We start from the raw sequence: 27,284 nt of genomic DNA, 5'->3' as shown, positions 1-27,284 counted from the left end.
TTTAGGGGTAGAGAAGTTACGGACAAAGAATTTCCTTCGATATTTCCCCCATCTTCCTGAGTCAAAGTTGCCTGAGAATTTGATTCTATCAGACGACGATCAATTGTCAAAGTATTTCTATCATCGAAATTATCCAGAAGATTACGCGCCTCCTCCTGAGCAAGATTTGATAAAGCACCCCGAAAGTTTCCAGTATTTTCAGCCATGTAGTGAGAGTTTATTTTGATTGAATTATTAAGTTTAAAGTCGAGATAGCACGATGTCGAATGCAAACATGTTGTCAATATGGCGGCGTCAAAATCAAAACAATACACTTCTCTAAAAACCTGGGACCTGGGCACTAATATATTTAAATTCATATAAAATCCAGAGTGGGATCGCAAAGCATTATGCAACACGATGTAAAAAGTTCGCCATACCGTATATGAAAATTGGAACGCTGCATGAAACTTCGGAATAGGCCATAAATTTTGACGATACGATACAAGAAGTTTCGAACGTATATGAAAAGTTTAGAATGTCCTACAGCAAGTTTCGCATATATTTTTTCGATTTGTCTCGAAGTATATAAAGTTTGCCATGTATAATTTTAGTATGTTATGTAGTATTGTAAGTTTAGAATAAAGTCCAATTTGGCGCCTCATACAAAATTCAAGTCACGCTTTTGAAAATAAACCCGACTAGATGTTGTTAAACGTTTGAGTGTGTTCACAGCTACTCTCAACCAATCAGATTACAGATATTCCCACTATCGATTTTACTTCTTGGTCGGGCTGAATTTTCAGAGCCCGACTAGATGTTGCAAAACAGCGCATTTGAGTTTGCTCGGTTGTTGTCAACCAATCAGATTGCAGATAATCCCACTATAGATTTTACTACTTGGTCGGGCTGAATTTTCAGAGCCGACTAAACTGCGTAATGCCTGGCACTAGAAATGCACTAGTCATTGTTGCTAAGTAACGTTTAAAAATATGATAATTTTGCTAATATCGACGCAATTTGGCAAATATTACACAAATAGACTGTGGATTTTTCCAAAAAGAGACGCAGAATTTAAAATTTTCGCAAATCCAATTTTAAAGAAAACAAATTTTTCATTTTTGGGAAAATATTTGGTCGGGCTGGGCTCGACCAGCCAGACCGCTAGCTACGCCACTGCAAGCGTGTTATTCCATTTGGGGGTAGTTTTTACGCCAAGAGCTTTCATTACGCATGCATTAAGCGTGCATGCATTGTACACCTACTCACATAGCAAAAAGTTTAATTGAGACTTTATGCTTATTGGCTTAAGTAGCAAAACTGAAAAGGAGCGACTTGTGTTGGCGATCTATAACTGACCGCTGTAAGTGGTGCAGTTATTACTGGTGAGCTAGTTATATTGCATATACGTACAGGAGAAGAGGAAAGAACTTTGATACAACGAAAAAGATAAGCGCATTAAACTATGGAAATAATTTGTAGCACACTTATTTTCCTTTGTGGTTGTCTGATAAAAACAATCTATCAAATTCTTACCAATGATTTAACAGGTATGAAAATTGGGTGGTTTGAACCGGGAGTATCGTTACATGTTTGTAAATGTAGATCGTCCAGGTTAATAAAGTTCTGAGAAGGACTGTTTTTGTTGTTGTTGACTGACGTTTCGACAACCTTAGCGGTAGTCATCTTCAGAGTCAACTGCCGCTAAGGTTGTCAAAACGTCAGTCAACACCTACACCAACAGTTACAGTTCTTCTCAGGACTTTACTAACTTGGACGATTTACACCTTTCAACATGTAACGGATACTAACGTACATTTGAAAGAATGTTTTATGCAGTGCGGTGTTTGAAAATGTAGATCATGTCTACATTTAATTTACCAACGTACATTGTAATATATTAACGTACATTGAGGCCGAGGACTACAATCTGTCTAATTTTACCTTTCATACCGATGTATCACGCTTTGCAAATCACGACATTTCTAATAAGATTAAAAAGAGTTTACTTTCTGAGTTGCAAATTAACATGCAAATTCACGTAATTTTTTATGAGGAAAATTTAAACAAAAAAGCTTTTGTTACATACCGATGTATCACGCTTTGCAAATCACGACATGTGATTGAGTTGCAAATTAACATGAAAAAATTTAAACAAAAAATGTTACATACTGAATTTCATTTTCCTGCCTTTGCATTGATATTTTCGACAATAGCATACTTGTAAGCGATATTTTCGACTCGGTCAAATTCACAACAAAGTTCCTCGTCGACTCGAGAAATACAGAATAGCCAACTGTCGCTTGATAGACTTTATACGCAAGTGACAAAAAGAAATATGTAATATATAAATTGTTTGAGAACGGTGCTCTGTAAATTTTAAAGATTTAGGCCCAAGGTCACACTATCGTCTATATTCACGAAAACGAAAACAAAACGAAAATTCGTGCACGAAATACATGTCAAACACGACGTAAAATTGCACGCATGTTTACAAAGATCGGCTAAAACGTAAAAGGTATTATTGTTGGATGTGTCTATGTAGTATCCTTTGCAGTGACAAAACAAGCAAAAAAGAAAAGGTGTCTTCTGGAAAAAGATACTCCTTCTGAAGTTGAAAGCAAGCATTTAGCAAGATACTAGATTCACCCAATTAATAAACCACGTGATCGACTGGGATTATTTAACAATTTGATTAAAGAGTTACGAGAACCGAACAAAGAAAACAGACTCATAAAATACTTGCGAGTGCCGACAAATTGTATTTCTCACATCAGATTTATTAAAACCTCGTCATTTTTTGACTCTGAAGATGACTACCACTAATATTGTCGAAACGTCAGTCAACAACAACAAAAACAGTCCTTCTCAGCTAACCTGGACGATCTACATTTACAAACATGTAACGATACTCCCGTGTTCAAACCATTTACTTTAATATTAAGTAAGGAAGGAAAGAAATACACTAAAATTAGCCGCGAATCAGCATCGAGCAATTGTCCTGTAAGCAAGCAGACAGACTATATCAGCCGTTGTCAGAGATTCAAAAAACGATACGCGTATAACATAGAACGATAAACGTATTATACGAGAACGATACGCGTATGATACGAGAACGGTACGCGTATGATACGAGAACGATACGCGTATGATACGAGACAAGTCCTTACAAACAAGTCCTTATTTATTTAAACTTCATTTTAGGCACTTATCGACAACGCTGGCAGTTGGAAGTCGAAAGGCAGTTGGAGGATCAAAATGCTGGTACGCCAATGGAATTTGGTGTAGAGCAATGGAGCAAAGACTGGAAGAAAACAGTCGCTCTTCCAACAACACCAAGTTTTTACTCTTTAGAGGAGATTCATATATTTGCCTTAGCTAATGTTCTTCGAAGAACAATTCTGGTAATATGTGACGATTCTCATCATGGTGACTGTGATGATCAAAGTGCTGGTGTAAACCTTGGTGGCATATACCTACCCTTGCTGTCAGACTCCGTGGATTGTATCAAAAGCCCTCTTTTGATTGGCTATCACAATGGACACTTTACAGCACTTGTGATGTCAGAAAATAATGAGAAAGTACCATTAATCAAACATGATGGTCAGCCCATGAAAGTCCGTTGTTTGTTACCAGAGGAAAGGAATTACTCAGATCGATTACTGCGGGAATACTTGAATTGTTTAAAGTTGAATTACACTGATGAAAATGGGTGTACAACGGAAATACTTGTAGCGAAAATGCAAGCCTGTGATACTTGTGGCTAAAATAGATACGCACTGTGTACATGTAGATAGCCTTGAATGCACGCTGTATTAACGATATAAAATATACAAGACATTCAAAAACTTTAGAAAATATGTTTAGTGAGCTTCCAAGGTGTAATATATTATTCAGTCTAGGATGACTAAAAAAGCGTATTTACTTGAGAAATGCTCTCTTATGTACACGAGCTTCCCTCTTAACTAGTCATTATACATACCTTAATTATGCTAACTATATTATACAAGGTTCTATTCTTTGCTTTCAAGGTGAATAAGATGAATTGTGTAAATTCAGTCAAAAGACTCAGATTTTGCCTTTCTCTACTGTCTGTACACTCTCTCTTAAATTGCATATCCACGACAAAATTAGAATTTTACAGTCATTTAACTTACTTCACTATACTTTACACTTGGAATGAACCCTTCAGACAATGGAGAGTTGCAAAAAATAACGTGCTCACGTTTATGATGATATTACAAATTTACCACGAACTATTGAATTACAAAGATTTTACTTTCTGTTGTGCAAAAATATTTTTTAAAAATTGTAGTTTTTGGTCTATTTCTATGGCTCTAATTAAAACTTTATGTTGGGCATTAACTTTTATTACACGAATTCCATTTCCGCTCGGCAAGTCTCTCGCTACTAAGTATTTACTGTGCTAAATTGCAGTCGTTTGCATGTTGACTACAGCACATTGAAAATGCCAATCATTAAATCAATTCGTGTTATCGTTACAATTACGTTTCTGTCTCATTGGAGGTTGACTACGGCTGAATCATGCATATGTTAAACGTCTGCTGATTTCAATGGGTTGCATTTTGCATGCACCCTGTAGATACAAAGGGTAAGTTTCAATATATTTTCATGCTTTCACGCAACATTTGTGAACCAAAATATACATTCTACAAGTTAAATGTTTAGTTTTAGTGGTACCAGACTTGTATGAAACAAGTGAAGATTTTGATAAGTCTACAAGTTAAATGTTTAGTTTTAGTAATACCAGCCTTGTATGAAACAAGTGAAGATTTGATCATTCTACAAGTTAAATGTTTAGTTTTAATGGTAGCAGCCTTTTATGAAACAAGTGAAGATTTGATCATTCTACAAGTTAAATGTTTAGTTTTAGTTGTACTAGCCTTGTATGAAACAAGTGAAGATTTGATCAGTTTGATTTGTTCGGCAGATAGGGGGTAGGGGAAGGTTTAGGTGGGGATTACGAGGGTAGAGGGAGGTTATATTTCACATCTGAAATTGTGATTCAAATTTTCATCCTTAATTCACAACCAGATTACACAACATTGAACAATGAAGCATGAATTAAAACATAAAACTAAAAAAATGCAAATACCATTAAACCATGACCATTTATTATAGTGAAATGTGTGATAATTTACATTCAACGTTTTCCACCAACACGACCAGTACTTCTTCCACCTTTTTGTTTTGTTGGAGCTTTTGTCTTCACTGGTTGTTGTGCGGCCTTGAATAAATGATGAGTGTTATTGAGATATCTTAGTAAGAATGGTTTACTTCATGTAAGAAGTAAATAAAAGATGTTTACTGTTTTCCACAGGTGAATGCAAACCAAAGAGATCTTGCAAGAAATTAAGATCACATCATTGGAAGTTTTCACAAATGTCTCTGAGGTTTGCATAAGCCAGTGCAAACATGAAAAAACATCTTTTAGTTCTTTTATAAAATAACAATAATGCAAACAGACAAATTTAAACAAAAGTTTTAATTCTTCCTCTAAATGTATTCATGATTGATTTGCAAATTCTCTTTGATTGATTCATTGATTTAATTGGTTGAGCTTTGAATGGTTTGCAAACACAGCTATAGACTAACTGCATACGTTAAACTGTTTCTATTTATGATACACAATATAAAGTGACAACGATTCATAGAATCATTGAAAACTTATGATAAATACTGAACTTCATGAAGAAATTTATGACTCACTTTGGTGGAAATTAAATTCACAATATGCGTCATAATTTTGCCCAAAGTTAGTGATGAAAAGTTTTGTCATACAATTAGCCCACACACAAACAAACAGTCAAAGTTTTTAATAAATATTAACTTCAATGTTTGAACATAAAATTTTTGTTCAAAGCAGTTTATCAACAGCAAATTGCACTAAGAAAGCCAACCTAGTTTACTTTATAATAGTTGAGTAATTGTTACAGCCTTTACATACCTTTGTCATCTTTTCAGCCTCCTTCTTTTGCCTGATTTTATCTTTAGCAGCTCTAAATGTTTTTAAATAATCAACAACATGATCAATATTCTCAAAATCTGATTCAGTTTAACTTTGCCGACATTTTCTATGTTTCTCTCTGATTATAATTCATATTCTCACAGTTGTGACTCATACAATGTAGGTAAAATAGAATCTTCACTGAGAAACAAAATCAAAAATCATCAAGCATAAAAGATGTAAATTTTTAGATATTAAAGACACAATACAGTTGTGTTTAATACCTTATTGCCTGCTCTCTTTGTGCTTTTCTTACTTCAGGCTTCTGATTGCATTTGGCCAAAATAGTTTCAAGAGTTGCACACTGGATGGCTCGTTGGAATTTGACATTTCGTCTTGTTCGCTTTTTCGAAACCTCTTCAACTGAGCCCTTTTTGTGTTTTCTACAGTAAAGGACAGTCCATGAAATCTTTGGTGGATTTCTTCTCATCAAGAAGGATCTCTCACATTTCTTGTCCAGGAAATTGAAAGACTATTAAATTGATGTATAAAACATTTATTGGTTATGGCAAAATAATTAGGATGTGATTTTACAATCAAGTTTTTAAAGTGTGTTTTAAAAATAACTTTATATCAACGAAGGGACAAATTAAGCAGTTCTTCTAAGTTGAACATTGTAAACGTAAGTACCTTTCCATCTAGACGTATATATCTTTTCCCATGACCTGGGTAGATTTTGTATCCACTGTAGCTGCACACCTCGAGTCTGAAAATTTAAAGAAAATAACGAAATCATCAAATACTAGGAAGATCAAATGAGAAATATAACATGCAATAATAGCAGTCTCTGGGTAAAGACTAATGAATATTTCCAAAACAATTAAAATCGACAAGTTTTAATCGCCGATTTTTAAAGAATTTAGGACGTAATACCGCTAATATCGATTCATTTATGAAAAAAAGTTTCAGTTTCACAAAGAATTTCATAAAATAACGAAAACGTTTTGCTGTTTCCTTGGATTGGAACGTATTTCAAAAGACTTACTTCCTTATGCCAGATCGAAGCAAGACAAAACAGTTGAAAAGGAAGCAGTGTTGCCAGATGAAATTTAGATAAGTTCATGTCGGCATGTTCAAAAGTTCACATATTATCCACCAATGTTCACAATTCGACGAAAATTGCCTACTTTGCACCAAATGAATGAAATAAGCTAAGTCAAATGTAAATTTATAATGATGCCCATTGCACATTTGTACAAAATAACAAAAAAAAACAATGAATAACAATGAAAAACAATTATTTAGTTCGATTTAGATTCGTCGCTTGAGTCAGAGTCTTGAGCATAAAGAATGTCGGTTGTCATATGACTTAAAGCATTGGTCGATGGTAAATATTTGACACAGCCTTCTGACTCTTTCACTGCTTACTTAACTTTTAGAATACTGCAGACTGACTTTGTGTTCAACCTATTTCTTCCTTTAGTCTTGATTGCATTCACAGTAGAAAAAATTCTCAAAGGGTGAGTTTCAATATATTTTCATGCTTTCACGCAACTTTGTTAACCAAAATATACATTCTACAAGTTAAATGTTTAGTTTTAATGGTAGCAACCTTGTATGAAACAAGTGAAGATTTGGTCATTCTACAAGTTAAATGTTTAGTTTTAGTGGTACTAGCCTTGTATGAAACAAGTGAAGATTTGATCATTGTACAAGTTAAATGTTTAGTTTTAGTGGTACCAGCCTTGTATGAAACAAGTGAAGAATTTGATCAGTCTACAAGTTAAATGTTTAGTTCTAGTGGTACAGCCTTGTATGAAAAAAGTGAAGATTTGATAAGTCTAGAAGTTAAATATTTAGTTTTAGTGGTACCAGCCTTGTATGAAACTAGTGAAGATTTGATCAGTCTACAAGTTAAATATTTAGTTTTAGTGGTACCAACCTTGTATGAAACAAGTGAAGATTTAATCAGTTATTTGTTCGGCAGATGGGGGTAGGGGAAGGTTTAGGTGAGGATTACGAGGGTAGAGGGAGGTTATGTTTAACATCTGAAAATGTGATTCAAATTTTCATCCTTAATTCACAACCAGATTACACAACATTGAACAATGAAGCATGAATTAAAACATAAAACTAAAAAAATGCAAATACCATTAAACCATGACCATTTATTATAGTGAAATGCGTGATAATTTACATTCAACGTTTTCCACCAACACGACCAGTACTTCTTCCACCTTTTTGTTTTGTTGGAGCTTTTGTCTTCACTGGTTGTTGTGCAGCCTTGAATAAATGATGAGTGTTATTGAGATATCTTAGTAAGAATGGTCTACTTCATGTAAGAAGTAAATAAAAGATGTTTACTGTTTTCCACAAGTGAATGCAAACCAAAGAGATCTTGCAAGAAATTAAGACCAGATCATTGCAAGCACAAGACCAAACATCAAAGGTTGCACTTGCTTGGAAGTTCTCACAAATATCTCTGAGGTTTGCATAAGCCAGTGCAAATATGAAAAACATCTTTTATTTCTTTTATAAAATAACAATAATGCAAACAGATAAATTTAAACAAAAGTTTTAATTCTTCCTCTAAATGTATTCATGATTGATTTGCAAATTCTCTTTGATTGATTGATTGATTTAATTGGTTGAGCTTTGAATGGTTTGCAAACACAGCTATAGATTAACTGCATATGTTAAACTGTTTCTATTTTATGATACACAATATAAAGTGACAACGATTCATAGAATCATTGAAAACTTATGATAAATATTGAACTTCATAAAGAAATTTATCACTCACTTGGGTGGGAATTAAATTCACAATACGTGTCATAATTTTGCCCAAAGTTAGTCATGAAAAGTTTGTCATACAATTAGCCCACACACACACAAACAGTCAAAGTTTTTAATAAATATTAATTTCAATGTTTGAACATAAAATTTTTGTTCAAAGCAGTTTATCAACAGCAAATTGCACTGAGAAAGCCAACCTAGTTTACTTTATAATAGTTGAGTAATTGTTATAACCTTTACATACCTTTGTCATCTTTTTAGCCTCCTTCTTTTTCCTGATTTTATCTTTAGCAGCTCTAAATGTTTTTAAATCATCAAAATGATCAATTTTCTCAAAATCTGAATCAGTTAAACTTTGCCGACATTTTCAATGTTTCTCTCTGATTATAATTCATATTCTCACAGTTGTTACTCATACAATGTAGGTAAAAAAGAATCTTCACTGAGAAACAAAATCAAAAATCTTCTAGTCAAGCATAAAAGATAAGTAGGGGTATAGACTTTCCATTTCGGCCGTTTTGATTTTTGTGAAAAATCCAGCAATACGATAATTTTATGCTAAGGTGAGTTAACTTCAACAAAAAAACACAGCACACAGACGACGTCATGTGAAATTGAACATTTTGAGGATAGCGCTGTATGGTCTGATACAGAAAGCACGTCGACGATGAGCAATAGCTACAATGGATCAGACTCTCACTCGTTTTCTTCACTCTCAGGCATAGGTCCAATGCCATGTGTGTACACGACGATAGCTGTTTTTACGACAGCTTCATTTGTATACACTCTTCCTCTTGTGTGATGCAAATATGATCACCATGTATCAGAGGATCAGTATTGTTTACCTCTTGGCAAGATATACTTTCCCGTCCTGTACTCATGACCACACAAATGCCACACTCACACCTAAAAGATAAAAACGTTGTTTTTACTTTGGGAAAAAACAATGAAGCATCAATAAAATGCAACTAACCATTCAACATTTCCAATTTTGTGAATGTGTTTATCTTCGCTTTTCGATGGCGGAGAATTGTCATCATTATGACCACCTTACGCGTTGGCCAAAGGCTCAAACATGTAAGGTTGTACCTTATTGTTATTGATGATAATATCATAATCGGCTTCTTCTTCAGAAGAATCCATTAGTCATTGATAAATAAAAAACAGTAATAGCAAACTATCGAAAGCCGTGCAAGTCGTAGAACGATATAAGAACGATGCTTGTTTATGTCAACTAATACGTCACTCTTTCCCAGTTCCCAGACTTAAACAATCTCACGGCGTTTTAGCAATGGTCATCCAATATAGTGTTTTTACCGATTATAATCCTAAATATATTTTTAAATATTTTGCGGACAACTTTGAAACTTGGTACGTCTTATTTTCACGCTATAGGCATTACAATAAAATAAAGTTGTTTTCTAGCTTGCATGTGTCCTTTAAGCAGTTCTGTTCTTATTTGTTGGCGATTCACCTCAATTGCAGAAGCTTCCGCCATGCTTCATACGATTATAAGAACTATTTTATGTTACCAATCAATTTCGTTGCCTTTTACAAAAGAGAAACAACGCGGTGCCGACCAAATTTGCTGTCTTCTTCCGACATTATTTACTTACAGCCATGCAAGTGTTGCGGCCATGATATTGCCTTATTTGGTGGTGGAATGCACGTGTCCGTGTTCCATCTCCGTTCACAAATAAAATTGGTTTCTGAGTACCATTCCGAAAATGTTGCCAGATGGTGAACAAAGTTCACAGATTTGTGAACTTTTTGCTCTTTTCATTTACATTTCATGAACATTAAAAGTTGGTGAACTTTTTGTGAACTTTTCAAAATTTTATGAATTTTTGTATTTTCTTCATATTCATAAAGAAAGTATAGATAAATCATAGTTCAATGAAAGAGCAATCTTCGTAGCCTGACAATTCTTTCAAAACAACGGTAATTTCCGAGTAATTTCAAATGTTTTCGACAACTGCCGGGATGTCCGAGTTAGTCCGAGGCTTTCCGTAAACTTCCAAATGAAAAAACTTTTGCCCACGTAATATCCAGGACTATTTCAATGTAACACTGTAAGTGTGTTCATTCTTGCATGTCGACTTATTCAACAACAAGTTGATTAAAGAGTTACGAGAACCGAACAAAGAAATCTGACTCATAAAATACTTGCGAATGACGACAATGTTAGGCTTCACCAATGGTCTTCGCGAATATTTCATCGCTGCTTTGGTACAAACAGCTTTTGCTAATGTGTTGGAAAATACATTGTGTGTTAACTGGTGTACATTATTAGAGATAATTATTCCTTATCTTGGTGTTTGTACAATTCATGAACGTTCAATGAGGCTAAGACAAATAATACGTCAAATTCTTACAGAAGATCAAACAGGTTTGAAATGTTGCTCACTTAAGCTTGTGCGCTTAATGATGTTTCTTGCTGTTTCAATGGAACAGAGTTACCTGGTACTGCTATAGGGTTTAGCACCTTAAATTGGTACAATGACGAAAATTTTGCCTCTCGATTTTTTTTTCCTGGATTAATAGCGTATGTAAAAAAATCTCTTCTGGCGAAATTTTAGTGCAATATATTTCATGCTGCTCGAGTTACGTAGCGATAAAAAACTTGAACTTTAAGAGCCGCCATTAAAATGCGCCATATTTGAATTTTCAAGGTGCTTGTGACGTCATAGTCTTTACTCGCGGCTGTTTACAATATAACACTATATACAAATAGAGATTTAAAAGGTTGTATAACTCAATTTTTTTAACATGCCTTCAACACGCTGTGTCGTGCAAGATTGCAGTAATAAGTCTGATAGAAGTACAGGCATTTCATTTCATAAATGCCCAAACGACGAGTCTTTGAGAAGAATTTGGGTTAAATATGTTCAGACGAAGCGCGCAAACTTTAATCCGAGTTCGCGCGAAATTCGATTTATGATTTGTTCGAATCACTTCTCGGATGATTGTTTTGAGCGTTTATTCCATTTGGGTGGTATGACTAGACGGCTCAAACCTGGTGCCGTACCTACTATTTGGAAGAAATCACAAACACCAACAACGTCAAGGGAGCGGCGTCAGGTTAGCACAAGTTGCAATTATTATATACTTACACATATTGCAGATGATAAATTTTCACAATTTGAGAGAACCAATAATACATCCAGGCAGACTTTCAATGTATAATATACATTTATACTAAGGTTTTAAAGGAAATACAAAATGAAGTGTCTGTATCATGCGATGACCTTTGGTCTTTAAACCTAACGAAGCTGCTTGAAGAACAAATTCGTTCAGGCAAACTTCGTTAAAGTGGTTCTATGACGAAAACTAAGCGTTAAAAAATCATCGATTTTAGCATTCAATAGTTTAAACACATATCAATTATTGCATTCGTAAAATGTAAGCAAAAATAATAACATAACGAGGGAGTTATGAACATTTGAAATGTCTAATTTTCATGTCCGCCATTAAAATCGGCCATTTTGAATATTTGCAATCAGCAAAGGTCTGTGACGTCATAGTCTTAACACGGTAAGAAGCGCACATTGGAAAGTATACTAAGTAATACATAAATTGAGCAAAAAAATGTCAAATTCATCGAGGTCTAGCTCGCTCTCTGAGTCTTCGATCGAGACAAACGCATCGATTTCTTCATCGGAATTTGTGACGGCAAATTCGAACGAATCTAATTCGGAAATTTTGCCATTTGTCGATAATATTGAACCGCTTGCTTCGCCCGATGAAATTGCTGAGTACGAAGCTACAGTCGCAGAAGAACGGCGGGTTGAAGACATGCTGCAATATCGTTTTGATGCCCGTGTTGATGTTACTTCATGGTAAGATGTCATTCTTAGTGTGTTACTTTGATCTGAATCGTCTGCCGTTAGCTATGATAACTTTATGGAAACATACAATTTGGCCAATATTAAAGGTGTGAATGTGGCCATTGTTCGTTGGATCTTGTTGTCAACCCTCAAGAGTGCCGATGCTGCATGGAAATAGAGCAATGCCGTGGTAAAATGTATCAGTTCGAAATCGATGAAAGGAAATGCATTTTGGATCACCCTGGCTTTAACGAAGTTTGCCTGAACGAATTTGTTCTTCAAGCAGCTTCGTTAGGTTTAAAGACCAAAGGTCATCGCATGATTCCAGACACTGCATTTTGTATTTCCTTTAAAACCTTAGTATAAATGTATATTATATATTGAAAGTTTGCCTGGATGTATTATTGGTTCTCTTAAATTGTGTAAATTTATCATTTGCAATATATGTAAGTATATAATAATTGCAACTTGTGCTAACCTGACGCCGCTCTCTTGACGTTGTTGTTGTTTGTGATTTCTTCCAAATAGTAGGTACGGCACCAGGTTTGAGCCGTCTAGTCATACCACCCAAATGGAATAAACGCTCAAAACAATCATCCGAGAAGTGATTCAAACAAATCATAAATCGAATTTCGCGCGAACTCGGATTAAAGTTTGCGCGCTTCGTCTGAACAAATTTAACCCAAATTCTTCTCAAAGACTCGTCGTTTGGGCATTTATGAAATGAAATGCCTGTACTTCTATCAGACTTATTACTGCAATCTTGCACGACACAGCGTGTTGAGGGCAGGTTAAAAAAATTGAGTTATACAACCTTTTAAATCTCTATTTGTATATAGTGTTATATTGTAAACAGCCGCGAGTTAAGACTATGACGTCACAGGCACCTTCCTTCTTGAAAATTCAAATATGGCGCATTTTAATGGCGGCTCTTAAAGTTCAAGTTTTATCGCTACGTAACTTGAGCAGCATGAAATACATTGCGCTAAAATTTCGCCAGAAGAGAATTTTTTACATACACTATTAATCTATGAAAAAAAAAACGAGAGGCAAAATTTTCGTCATAGTACCACTTTAAAGCCAGGATGATCCAAAATGCATTTCCTTTCATCGATTTCGAACTGATACATTTTACCACGGCATTGCTCTATTTCCATGCAGCATCGGCACTCTTGAGGGTGACAACAAGTCCAACGAACAATGGCCACATTCACACCTTTAATATTGGCCAAATTGTATGTTTCCATAAAGTTATCATAGCTAACGGCAGACGATTCAGATCAAAGTAACACACTAAGAATGACATCTTACCATGAAGTAACATCAACACGGGCATCAAAACGATCTTGCAACATGTCTTCAACCCGCCGTTCTTCTGCGACTGCAGCTTCGTACTCAGCAATTTCATCGGGCGAAGCAAGCGGTTCAATATTATTGACAAATGGCAAAATTTCCGAATTAGATTCGTTCGAATTTGCCGTCACAAATTCCAATGAAGAAATCGATGCGTTTGTCTCGATCGAAGACTCAGAGAGCGAACTAGATCTCGATGAATTTGACATTTTTTGTTCTATTTATGTATTACTTTGTATACTTTCCAATGTGCGCTTCTTGCTGTGTTAAGACTATGACGTCACAGACTTTGCCGATTGCAAATATTCAAAACAGCCGATATTAATGGCGGACATGAAAATTACACATTTCAAATGTTCATAACTCCCTCGTTATATTATTATTTTTGCTTACATTTTACGAAAGCAATAATTGACATGTGTTTAAACTATTGAATGCTAAAATCGATGATTTTTTAATGTTAAGTTTTCGTCATAGAACCACTTTAAATGAAATTTGTGACCTACCCGCCGAGAAGCCCAGCTAATGCGTTTATTCATTTTAACTTCATTTTAGGCATCTATCAAAAACGGTGGCAATCCGAAGTCGACAGGGAGTTGGAGCATCAAAATGCTGGTATCCCAATGGATTTTGGTGTAGGGCAATGGAGCGAAGACTGGAAGAAAACAGTCACTCTTCCAACTACAGCGAAATCAACTACACACAACAGTTTTTACTGTCTTGAGGAGATTCATATATTTGCCTTAGCTAATATTCTTCGAAGACCAATTCTGGTGATATGTGACAATTCTCATCGTGACGACTATGATGAGCAAATAGCTGGTGTGAACCTTGGTGGCATATACCTACCACTGTTATCAGACTCGGTGGATTGTATCAAAACTCCTCTTCTGATTGGTTATCATCATGGTCACTTTATAGAACTTGTGATGGCAGAAAATAATGAAGGAGTACCATTAATGAAATATGATGGTGAGCCTATGAAACTCCGTTGTTTGTTACCAGAGGAAAGCAATTTCTCAGGTCGATTACTGCGGGAATACTTGAATTGTTTAAAGTTGAATTACACTGATGAAAATGGGTGTATGACGGAAATACTTGTAGCGAAAACGCAAGCCTGTGATACTTGTGGCTAAAATAGATACGCACTGTGTACATGTGGATAGCCTTGAATGGACGCTGTATTAACGATATAAAATATACACGACATTCAAAAACTTTAAAAAATATTTTTAGTGAGCTTCCAAGGTGTAATATATTATTCAGTCCAGGATGACTAAAGAAGCATTTTTACTTGAGAAATGCTCTCTTATTTACACGAGCTTCCCTCATAACTAGCTATTATACATACCTTATTTATACCAACTATTTATATATACCTTAATTATGCTAACTATATTATACAAGGTTCTATTCTTTGCTTTCAAGGTGAATAAGATGAATTGTGTAAAATCAGTCAAAAGACTCAGATCTTTGTCTTTCTCTACTGTCTGTACGCTCTCTCTCAAATTGCATATCCACGACGAAATTAGAATTTTACAGTCAGTTAACTTACTTCACTATACTTTACACTTGGAATGAACCCTTCAGACAATGGAGAGTTGCAAAAAATAACGTGCTCACGTTTATGATGATATTACAAATTTACCACGAACTATTGAATTACAAAGATTTTACTTTCTGTTGTGCAAAAATATTTTTTAAAAATTGTAGTTTTTGGTCTATTTCTATGGCTCTAATTAAAACTTTATATTGGGCATTAATTTTTATTACACGAATTCCATTTCCGCTCGGCAAGTCTCTCGCTACTAAGTATTTACTGTGCTAAATTGCAGTCGTTTGCATGTTGACTACAGCACATTGAAAATGCCAATCATTAAATCCTTTCGTGTTATCGTTACAATTACGTTTCTGTCTCATTGGAGGTTGATTACGGCTGAATCATGCATATGCTAAACGTCTGCTGATTTCAATGGGTTGCATTTTGCATGCACCCTGTAGATACAAAGGGTAAGTTTCAATATATTTTCATGCTTTCACGCAACATTTGTTAACCAAAATATACATTCTACAAGTTAAATGTTTAGTTTTAGTGGTACCAGACTTGTATGAAACAAGTGAAGATTTTGATAGGTCTACAAGTTAAATGTTTAGTTTTAATGGTACCAGCCTTGTATGAAACAAGTGAAGATTTTGATAAGTCTACAAGTTAAATGTTTAGTTTTAGTAATACCAGCCTTGTATGAAACAAGTGAAGATTTGATCATTCTACAAGTTAAATGTTTAGTTTTAGTGGTACTAGCCTTGTATGAAACAAGTGAAGATTTGATCAGTTTGATTTGTTCGGCAGATAGGGGGTAGGGGAAGGTTTAGGTGGGGATTACGAGGGTAGAGGGAGGTTATATTTCACATCTGAAATTGTGATTCAAATTTTCATCCTTAATTCACAACCAGATTACACAATATTGAACAATGAAGCATGAATTAAAACATAAAACGAAAAAAATGCAAATACCATTAAACCATGACCATTTATTATAGTAAAATGCGTGATAATTTACATTCAACGTTTTCCACCAACACGACCTGTACTTCTTCCACCTTTTTGTTTTGTTGGAGCTTTTGTCTTCACTGGTTGTTGTGCGGCCTTGAATAAATGATGAGTGTTATTGAGATATCTTAGTAAGAATGGTTTACTTCATGTAAGAAGTAAATAAAAGATGTTTACTGTTTTCCACAAGTGAATGCAAACCAAGGAGATCTTGCAAGAAATTAAGATCAGATCATTGCAAGCACAAGACCAAACGTCAATGGTTGCACATGCTTGGTTGCTCACAAATGTCTCTGAGGTTTGCATAAGCCAGTGCAAATATGAAAAACATCTTTTAGTTCTTTTATAAAATAACAATAATGCAAACAGACAAATTTAAACAAAAGTTTTAATTCTTCCTCTAAATGTATTCATGATTGATTTGCAAATTCTCTTTGATTGATTTTAATTGGTTGAGCTTTGAATGGTTTGCAAACACAGCTATAGACTAACTGCATACGTTAAACTGTTTCTATTTTATGATACAGAATATAAAGTGACAACGATTCATAGAATCATTGAAAACTTATGATAAATATTGAACTTCATAAAGAAATTTATCACTTGCTTGGGTGGGAATTAAATTCACAATATGTGTCATAATTTTGCCCAAAGTTAGTCATGAAAAGTTTGTCATACAAATAGCCCACACACAAACAAACAGTCAAAGTTTTTAATAAATATTAATTTCAATGTTTGAACAGAAAATTTTTGTTCAAAGCAGTTTATCAACAGCAAATTCCACTGAGAAAGCCAACCTAGTTTACTTTACAATAGTTGAGTAATTGGTATAACCTTTACATACCTTTGTCATCTTTTTAGCCTCCTTCTTTTGCCTGATTTTATCTTTAGCAGCTCTAAATGTTTTTAAATCATCAAAATAATCAATTTTCTCAAAATCTAACATTTCGTCTCGTTCTCTTTTTGGAGACCTCTTCAACTGAGCCCTTTTTGTGTTTTCTACGGTAAAGGACAGTCCATGAAATCTTTCGTGGATTTCTTCTCATCAAGAAGGATCTCTCACATTTTTTGTCTAGGAAATTGACTATTAAATTGATGTATAAAACATTTATTGGTTATGGAAAAATAATATAGATGTGATTTTACAATCTTTGTGAACAATACAATGTTTCTTTATCTTTTTTGATGGTGGTCTTTTGATTTTCTTTGATGAAGTAGTTGATGAAAGTGTTGGAAATGACCGTCGAAGAGCAGCGGGACTTGGTGGACGGAAGACTTGGTCGATTTAGGGGTAGAGAAGTTACGGACAAAGAATTTCCTTCGATATTTCCCCCATCCGTGTATAACGGAAATACTTGTAGCTAAAATGTCCTCAGCCGAAATTTTTCTCAGCATGGAATTGAACATATCCCGGAATGCAAACAAAAAACGTCATCGCCACGGACTATTTAAGTGTTACAATGTAAGTGTGTTTATTATTGAATGCCGACTAATGCTTCGTGGTGTCTTCGTAAACTATGGAAATGATTAGTAGCACAATCTGTCAAATTCTTACCGATGATTTAACAGGTAAGGTAACGCTCACGTTTCTCAAATGTATGATACGATAACGTTACGTCAAAGATACGAAAAAAATCCAGGATAATGTTATACTTTCTAAAACCTGTGTAATATTTTTTATCGACTTTAATGTTACTTTTAGAGACTTTTCTTCTATTTAGCTTTTGTTTTGAGTTGATTTCCATGAATTCAGTTTTACCAACATCAAGAGTTAAGCATGGCTACCAACTCTGAATTCATGATAGTTTCAACATCTAAGATAATAACTTGTGTCTTAATTGGTGTAAAGTAATACAGAGAATTTTTCCGATTAATACGTGAATTGTAAAGTAGGAAAAGTTAGAAAGTTAGGCCAAATCATCTTTTTGTAAAAACGCTCTCCTTTCTCAATTGTGATTGGCAGGCGTATGATACGAGAACGATACACGTATGATACGAGAACGATACACGTATGATACGAGAACGATACACGTATGATACGAGAATGATACACGTATGATACGAGAACGATACACGTATGATACGAGAACGATACACGTATGATACGAGGGACGATACACGTATGATACGAGAACGATACACGTATGATACGAGAACGATACACGTATGATACGAGAACGATACGCGTATGATACGAGAACGATACGCGTATGATACGAGAACGATACACGTATGATACGAGAACGAGTTGGATGAACGAGACAAGGATGAACGCTGTGATACTTAGAAAACTTTGTTCATCGTAATGAGCAGCAATTTTGTTTTTAAATTCATGATAGTTTCAACACCAGTAACTGTTTCACCACTTGCAGTTAAGTAGGTTTGTCTCGTCCCCAAACAACCATTCGAGAATGATACGTGTATGGAAAGGGAATGATAGGCGTTTATTATATCGCGACAAAAAGTGCCTTCTATTAAAATAGTTTTCGATTCATACGAATAGAATATACGTTTATTAATAGCATGTGCATCAACCATCGAATCAAACTACGTTGTAAACTCGGTCACATTCACAACAAAGTTCCTCGTCGACTCGAGAAATACAAAATAGCCAACTGTCGCTTGATAGACTTTACACGCAAGTGACAAAAAGAAATATGTAATATATAAATCGTTTGAGAACGGTGCTCTGTAAATTTTAAAGATTAAAGCCTAGGCCACACTATCGGCTGTATTCACGAAAACGAAAACAAAACGAAAATTCGTGCACGAAGTACATGTCAGATACGACGTAAAATTGCACGCATGTTTACAAAATCGGCTAAAACGTAAACGGTAATTGTTGGATGTGTCTATGTAGTATCCTTTGCAGTGACAAAACAAGCAAAAAGAAAAGGTGTCTTCTGGAAAGATACTTCTTCAGTTGAAAGCAAGCATTTAGCAAGATACTAGATTCACCCAATTAATAAACGACGTGATCGACTGGGATAATTTAACAATTTGATTAAAGAGTTACGAGAACCGAACAAAGAAAACAGACTCATAAAATACTTGCGAGTGACTACAAATTGTATTTCTCACATCAGATTTATTAAAACCTCGTGCCATCCTGCCATCTTTGTGTAGTAAAGTTTTAGATTATTAGCCAATTGCATGCGTTTTCGTTAACGAAAAAGGTCAAAAATTCAACTCTTCTAATCTGCACGAAAACGAAATTTTCGTTCAAGATTTTCGTTGCGGCAGTTTTCGTTCTAATTTTCGTCGATATGGACGATAGTGTGGCCTAGGCTTTAGGCCACACCATAGTGTGGCTAGGAATTCATTACCATGAATTCAATTTTACCGATTAATACGTGAATTGTAAAGTAGGAAAGTTAGTAAGTTAGGCCAATCATCTTTTTTCGTCCATATGGAGGATAGTGTGGCCTAGGCTTTAGATTCAGCGCACAAACGAGTAAAATATGATATAAGCGTATCTGCGCAAAAAATGCTTTGTCGAATGAAACCTTTTATATCGGACGACACAGATCGCAGACGCACGGATGCCGCGTTAAAACTATTTTCTCACGGCATCGTTTATCTTATTAAGAAAGAAAGTCATGTAAAAGGAAAATACAGAACGCACGCACGAATTCATCGAGCAATTGTCCGAGCAGACAGTATCAGGTTCGTCAGTCGGCTCAAAAACGATACGCAAAAACGATAAACGTATGAACAGAACCACACGCGTATGATACAAAGATACGCTCATCATACGCAAAATTATGTTAACAAATATGCGAGCGGTACCGTACCCGATTGATGGAGTTTCTTGGCTAGCCGGATAACTCGACTCCATACAAGTCCTTATTCATTTAAACTTCATTTTAGGCATTATCGACAACGCTGGCAGTTGGAAGTCGAAAGCAGTTGAAGGATCAAAATGCTGGTATCCCAATGGATTTTGGTGTAGAGCAATGGAGCGAAGACTGGAAGAAAACAGTCGCTCTTCCAAGTTTTTACTGTCTTGAGGAGATTCATATATTTGCCTTAGCTAATATTCTTCGAAGACCAATTCTGGTAATATGTGCCAATTTTAATCGTGGTGACTATGATGAACCAATTGCTGGTGTAAACCTTGGTGGCATATACTTACCATTGTTATCTGACTCCGTGGGTTGTATCAAAACTCCTCTTTTGATTCGCTATCACCATGGACACTTTACAGAACTTGTGTTGACAGAAAATAATGAGAGAGTATCATTAATGAAATATGATGGTCAGCCTATGAAACTCCGTTGTTTGTTACCAGAGGAAAGCAATTTCTCAGATCGATTACTGCGGGAATACTTGAATTGTTTTAAGTTGAATTACACAGATGAAAATGGGTGTATAACGAAAATACTTTTTGCGAAAATGCAAACCTGTGATACTTGTGGCTAAAATAGCCTTGTGGAAAGCCTTGCATAGACGCTGTTAATTCTAACGATATAAAATATACAAGACATTCAAAAACTTTAGAAAATATTTTTAGTGAGCTTCCAAGGTGTAATATATTATTTAGTCCAGGATGACTAAAAAAGCGTTTTTACTTGAGAAATGCTCTCTTATGTACACGAGCTTCCATCTATTAACTAGTCATTATACATACCTTATTTATACTAACAATTTTTATATACCTTAATTACACTAACTATTTATACATACATTAATTATGCTACTATATTATACAAGGTTATATTCTTTGCTTTCAAGGTGAATAAGATGAATTGCGTAAAATCAGTCAAGACTCAGATTTTGCCCTTTCTCACTGTCTCTCAAGTTGTATATCCACGACGAAATTAGAATTTTACAGTCAGTTAACTTACTTCACCATACTTTACACTAGGAATGAACCCTTCAGACTATGGAGAGTTGCAAAAAATAACGTGCTCACGTTTATGATGATATTACAAATTTACCACGAACTATTGAATTACAAAGATTTTACTTTCTGGGGTGCAGTAAAATTATTTAAAAATTGTAGTTTTTGGTCTATTTCTATGGCTCTAATTAAAACTTTATGTTGGGCATTAATTTTTATTACACGAATTCGATTTCCGCTCGGCAAGTCTCTCGCTACTAAGTATTTACTGTACTAAATTGCAGTCGTTTGCATGTTGACTAAACGGAAAAACGCGTAACGAGATCGTATGAATTATAACTACAGCACATTGAAAATGCCTATCATTAAATCCTTTCGTGTTATCGTTACAATTACGTTTATGTCTCCAACCTTGTATAAAACAAATGAAGATTTGATCAGTCTACAAGTTAAATGTTTAGTTTTAGTGGTAGCAGCCTTGTATGAAACAAATGAAGATTTGATCAGTCTACAAGATAAATGTTTAGTTTTAGTGGTAGCAGCCTTGTATGAAACAAATGAAGATTTGATCAGTCTACAAGTTAAATGTTTAGTTTTAGTGGTACCAGCCTTGTATGAAACTAGTGAAGAATTGATCAGTCTACAAGTTAAATGTTTAGTTTTAATGGTACCAGCCTTGTATGAAACAAGTGAAGATTTGATCAGTCTACAAGTTAAATGTTTAGTTTTAATGGTACCAGCCTTGTATGAAACAAGTGAAGATTTGATCAGTCTTCAAGTTAAATGTTTAGTTTTAATGGTAGCAGCCTTGTATGAAACAAGTGAAGATTTGATCAGTCTACAAGTTAAATGTTTAGTTTTAGTGGTAGCAGCCTTGTATGAAAAAGTGAAGATTTGATCAGTCTACAAGTTAAATGTTTAGTTCTAGTGTTACCAGTGGTAAATAGCAAAAGCTAGTAATTTGTTGCAATAAATTTCGACTGCCTGCAAAACTTTGTATACTCTTAAGATTTTCAAATACACAGTAATTCTGTGTATTTGCCTTGTATGAAACAAGTGAAGATTTGATCAATTAAATTTGTTCGGCAGATAGGGGGTAGGGGAAGGTTTAGGTGGGGATTACGAGGGTAGAGGGAGGTTATGTTTCACAACTAAAATTGTGATTCAAATTTTCATCCTTAATTCACAACCAGATTACACAACATTGAACAATGAAGCATGAATTAAAACATAAAACTAAAAAAATGCAAATACCATTAAACCATGACCATTTATTATAGTGAAATGTGTGATAATTTACATTCAACGTTTTCCACCAACACGACCTGTACTTCTTCCACCTTTTTGTTTTGTTGGAGCTTTTGTCTTCACTGGTTGTTGTGCGGCCTTGAATAAATGATGAGTGTTATTGAGATATCTTAGTAAGAATGGTCTACTTCATGTAAGAAGTAAATAAAAGATGTTTACTGTTTTCCACAAGTGAATGCAAACCAAAGAGATCTTGCAAGAAATTAAGATCAGATCATTGCAAGCACAAGACCAAACATCAAGGGTTGCAGATGCTTGGGAGTTCTCACAAATGTCTCTGAGGTTTGCATAAGCCAGTGCAAATATGAAAAAACATCTTTTATTTCTTTTATAAAATAACAATAATGCAAACAGGCAAATTTAAACAAAAGTTTCAATTCTTCCTCTAAATGTGTTCATGATTGATTTGCAAATTCTCTTTGATTGATTGATTGATTTGATTGGTTGAGCTTTGAATGGTTTGCAAACACAGCTATAGACTAACTGCATACGTTTTACTGTTTCTATTTTATGATACACAGTATAAATTGACAACGATTCATCGAATCATTGAAAACTTATGATAAATACTGAACTTCATGAAGAAATTTATCACTCGCTTGGGTGGGAATTAAATTCACAATATGTGTCATAATTTTGCCCAAAGTTAGTCATGAAAAGTTTGTCATACAATTTGCCCACACACAAACAAACAGTCAAAGTTTCTAATAAATATTAATTTCAATGTTTGAACATAAAAATTTTGTTCAAAGCAGTTTATCAACAGCAAATTGCACTGAAAAAGCCAACCTACTTTACATTATAATAGTTGAGTAATTGTTACAACCTTTAAATACCTTTGTCATCTTTTAGCCTCCTTCTTTTGCCTGATTTTATCTTTAGCAGCTCTAAATGTTTATAAATCGTCAACAAAATGATCAATTTTCTCAAAATCTGATTCAGTTTAAGTTTGAGGATTTTCAATGTTTCTCTCTGATTATAATTCATTTTCTCACAGTTGTTACTCATACAATGTAGGTAAAAGAATCTTCACTGAGAAACAAAATCAAAATCTTTTAGTCAAGCATAAAAGATGTAATTTTTTTAGATATTAAAGACACCAGACAGTTGTGTTTAATACCTTATTGCCTGCTCTCTTTGTGCTTTTCTTACTTCAGGCTTCTGATTGCGTTTGGCCAAAATAGTTTCAAGAGTTGCACCCTGGATGGCTCGTTGGAATTTAACGTTTCGTCTTGTTCTCTTTTTCGAGACCTCTTCAACTGAGCCCTTTTTGTGTTTTCTACGGTAAAGGACAGTCCATGAAATCTTTCGTGGATTTCCTCTCATCAAGAAGGATCTCTCACATTTTTTGTCCAGGATATTGAAAACAAACAAACAAACAAACAAACAACATTTATATACCGGCCAGTATTAATCCCCGCCAGGGGGGTTTACCGGTCCATGAATTTTTCCACGCCACATGTCTTTATCTCTCGCCATATCTCTCGTTATACCCATCGCCTTCATATCACTGTTCACAGTATCCATCCATCTCTTTCTCGGTCTACCTCGTTTGCGGACTCCATCAACATTCATATGCAACGTTCTACGAATTTCAGCACTTTCTTCCCTCCTTTCCACATGCCCAAACCACCTCAAACGCTGGCGCCTTACCCAATTCTCGATACACTCAACACCAACTCTTTCTCTAATCTCTTCACTTCGAATCCTATCCATCAACGTTACACCACACATCATCCTAAGCATTCTCCTTTCCGTCGACGCCAATCTTCTCAGGTCCTCTGCTTTCGGCGCCCAACACTCTGCTCCATATCCCAAAACACTTCTAACACATGCCTTATACAATTCCCTTCTGCTTCAACGAAGTGGACTTTCCGCACAACATTCCCGAAAACTCTAAAACTCCACCACGCTGCTTGAACTCTGTTCCTCACCGCTTGCTCGCACCCTCCACCATCATTTAACACATCGCCCAGATATTTAAACTCTGATACACCTTCCAAACTCACGTCACCCAGTTCAAACCGTTCAATCGCGACTCGCCCACCACTTCGACACGTCCCGCACTCAAAATCAGTTACTCTTGTCAATGCACCACGGACACCTGAACATCTTCCATGAACCCACTTACTGCATTTCCCACATTATCGAATTCACTCCAACTCTTTCCCACACACCACATGGCCATTTATCACTGTCCTTCACCTCCACCTGCCTCGAGCATCTCATGCCCTTCGTCTTTGCCTCATTCACTTTCAGTCCCTTGACTTCTATTGCCGTTTTCCATTCTCGGTACCATTCCATGACTTTCTGCTTCGACTCCGCCACCAAGACAATGTCATCTGCATACAACAAACACCAGCATCCTTCTTTTCTTCTCACTTCCTCTGTCAGTACATCCATCACACAAGCAAACAGTAACGGCGACAAGACTGAACCTTGATGAACACCAACTTTTACCTCAAAAACACCAGATCTAACACCTTCCTCCGTAACCACCGCCTCTACACCTTCATAAGTCTCCATAACTGCCCGAGCCATATTCTCTGTCACACCTTTCTTACGCAGCGCGTACTCGATCACCTTTCTTGGAACTCTATCAAACGCCTTCTCCAAATCTACAAACACCATATACAATTCTCTGTCCTTCTCCAAAAATTTCTCCTGCAGCTGCCTCAACACAAAACACGCATCCGTCGTTCCTCTCCCCGGTATGAATCCATACTGCTCTTCCCCCATCCGAACAACTTCCCTCAACCTTCTATCCAAATTCGTCCAGGATATTGAAAGACTATTAAATTGATGTATAAAACATTTATTGGTTATGGCAAAATAATATAGATGTGATTTTACAATTAAGTTTTCAAAGTGTGTTTTAAAAATAACTATATATCAACAAAGGGATAAATTAAGTTGTTTTTCTAAGTCGAACATTGTAAAAGTAAGTACCTTTCCATCTAGACGTATATATCTTTTCCCATGACTTGGGTAGATTTTGTATCCACTGTAGCTGCACACCTCGAGTCTGGAAATTTAAAGAAAATAACGAAATCATCAAATACTAGGAAGATCAAATGAAAAATATAACATGTAATAATAGCAGTCTCTGCGTAAAGACTTATGAATATTTCCAAAACAATTAAAATCGACAAGTTTTAATCGTCGATTCTGGGACGTAAAACCGCTAATATCGATTCAATTATGAAAAAAGTGTTTCAGTTTCACAAGAATTTCATAAAATAACGAAAACGTTTTGCTGTTTCCTTGATTGGAACGGATTTCAAAGACTTACTTTAGAACACGGCTCTCTCTCCGACGTTACTAATCAAGTCATTGGGCTTTATCTTGACTTCTGACATTGATGGTTGTTTTGTAAACTCTCTGAGCCATTCGTTAAAGGTCCTTTGAAAATTTTCAATTCTTTGTTGTTCAATTTGAAGGTATTTGTTTGAGTCTTGGTGATCATAATCATCTTCTATTGTTGCATGATGATGCTCGTGGGCGTTGTAAAATCTGTTTAAAACTTCGTTGAATTCTTGTGCTTTAATTGTTTGCTTCGCTCAAGCTTCTAAAGCTCAATTTTGATTTGTTAACTCCTTCATCTTTTTGTAACTGCGCCTTTTGCAGCAGATCATTTTCTTCGTAGTTGTTCAGACGTTTCGAGAGTTGAAGGTTCTTCTTCCCTGGTGAGCTGGGGTGGTTTGCTTTGTTTGTTCATTACTCATAACGCTTTTCGCTTCGTTGTTAGATTTAGCCATTCGAAAGATCGTTAATTAAAACAAGATCTCGTCGATATATCAGTTGATAAGGATAAATTCTTTGAACTTTTTGTAGAAAAGCTTTTTGTATAATTGTGTGATTGATGGTTGCACGAGTAAACAAAAAATAATTAAAAGTGGGTCAAAATGTCACTCAAACATGACGAAAAATCAAGTTTCATTTCACAGGTAAGGCTAGCATAATATAGTCAACTAACCTTTAGAAAAAAATATTATTGTACACTTTAGAAATATGTACAATACATTATACAATTCACTACATATATATCTGTTTTAAATCAGGTATAAATAATTAACTTGAATAGCAAAACTTAAGGAGGAACCTGAATAAAACCAAACATTTAGATTGCCACTAAATAATGCACCAATTCTTGAAATGTGGGAGAAGGTGGTAAAAGATACCAACAATAATCCAAATTTTTAAAGCATTCCGTTCCAGCAGAGTCTGTAGCAATTATTTCTCCAGACACGACTACATAAAAGCACCTTCAGAAACCAACTGCAGTCTAAAACATGCTGCTGTGCCAACTATAAATCCACAACCCACTGGATCACACTATGGTATATCCAGGAATGCAAGAAGAAAAATCAAATCACCATCTGATTTAAAAGCCATAACAGCACTGTCTCCATCAGAAAAGGTTTTTGGAGAAGCAAATGAGTCAAGAACATACCTGGAAGGAAAATTGAAAAGAAAAATTAGAGGATTGCAACAACAACTAAGGTGGACTAAAGCAAAACAACAAACAATGACAGACATTATTTAGGAGCTAAAAGAAAAACTGATTATATCATGATACTGCTGAACATATGCATGCAAAGTTTGACCAGATACAACTCAATATTTAGAGACACCAAGAATAATGTTAATTGTGCACCT

At 35.2% G+C, this 27,284-nt stretch overlaps 2 protein-coding genes, 1 long non-coding RNA gene and 3 other non-coding genes across 6 annotated transcripts; 1 reads left to right on the top strand and 5 right to left on the bottom strand.

The window, feature by feature from the left end:
* Positions 1-5,097: 5,097 nt before the first annotated feature.
* Positions 5,098-7,060, bottom strand: LOC124443120 (60S ribosomal protein L24-like; the record flags this gene model as incomplete). The annotated part of the gene is made up of 5 exons (XM_046993651.1): positions 5,098-5,227; positions 5,948-5,999; positions 6,232-6,479; positions 6,638-6,713; positions 6,993-7,060. Coding segments are annotated over 5 exons (528 nt in total), but the record flags the coding sequence as incomplete, so codon positions are not given.
* LOC124443437 lies at positions 6,079-6,157 on the bottom strand. The gene has a single exon (XR_006947661.1). It is a non-coding gene; the product is annotated as a small nucleolar RNA SNORD34 (small nucleolar RNA).
* A 1,040-nt stretch (positions 7,061-8,100) lies between the features above and the next one.
* Positions 8,101-25,882, bottom strand: LOC124443369. Its single transcript, XM_046993861.1, has 7 exons — positions 25,808-25,882; positions 25,575-25,650; positions 24,757-25,416; positions 24,469-24,707; positions 23,746-24,034; positions 8,988-9,039; positions 8,101-8,230 (listed from the first exon to the last, which is right to left on the bottom strand). Exons 2-7 carry the CDS (start codon positions 25,580-25,582, stop codon positions 8,147-8,149), a joined length of 1,332 nt encoding a protein of 443 aa, XP_046849817.1. The 5' UTR covers positions 25,583-25,650; positions 25,808-25,882; the 3' UTR covers positions 8,101-8,146.
* On the bottom strand, positions 9,116-9,194 carry LOC124443434. The gene has a single exon (XR_006947658.1). It is a non-coding gene; the product is annotated as a small nucleolar RNA SNORD34 (small nucleolar RNA).
* On the top strand, positions 11,988-13,743 carry LOC124443122. The gene is made up of 3 exons (XR_006947496.1): positions 11,988-12,055; positions 13,356-13,360; positions 13,655-13,743. It is a non-coding gene; the product is annotated as an uncharacterized LOC124443122 (long non-coding RNA).
* LOC124443444 lies at positions 23,590-23,666 on the bottom strand. The gene has a single exon (XR_006947668.1). It is a non-coding gene; the product is annotated as a small nucleolar RNA SNORD34 (small nucleolar RNA).
* Positions 25,883-27,284: the final 1,402 nt, after the last annotated feature.

Source organism: Xenia sp. Carnegie-2017, unplaced genomic scaffold, assembly GCF_021976095.1.
Source record: "Xenia sp. Carnegie-2017 unplaced genomic scaffold, XeniaSp_v1 HiC_scaffold_20, whole genome shotgun sequence".
In the NCBI taxonomy this organism is placed as follows: domain Eukaryota; kingdom Metazoa; phylum Cnidaria; class Anthozoa; order Malacalcyonacea; family Xeniidae; genus Xenia; species Xenia sp. Carnegie-2017.
The sequence above is the reverse complement of the archived record's forward strand: the minus strand, read 5'-3'. Positions and strand labels throughout refer to the sequence as shown.

Excerpts from the sequence above, each read along its gene's own strand:
- LOC124443369 (XM_046993861.1), bottom strand. Across the intron at positions 24,708-24,756 it reads TCGATAATGTGGGAAATGCA|AGTAACTGATTTTGAGTGCG; the intron begins GTAAGTGGGTTC and ends TGCATTGACAAG. Across the intron at positions 24,035-24,468 it reads CGTTGAAGCAGAAGGGAATT|ACTGGCCGGTATATAAATGT; the intron begins GTATAAGGCATG and ends GCGGGGATTAAT.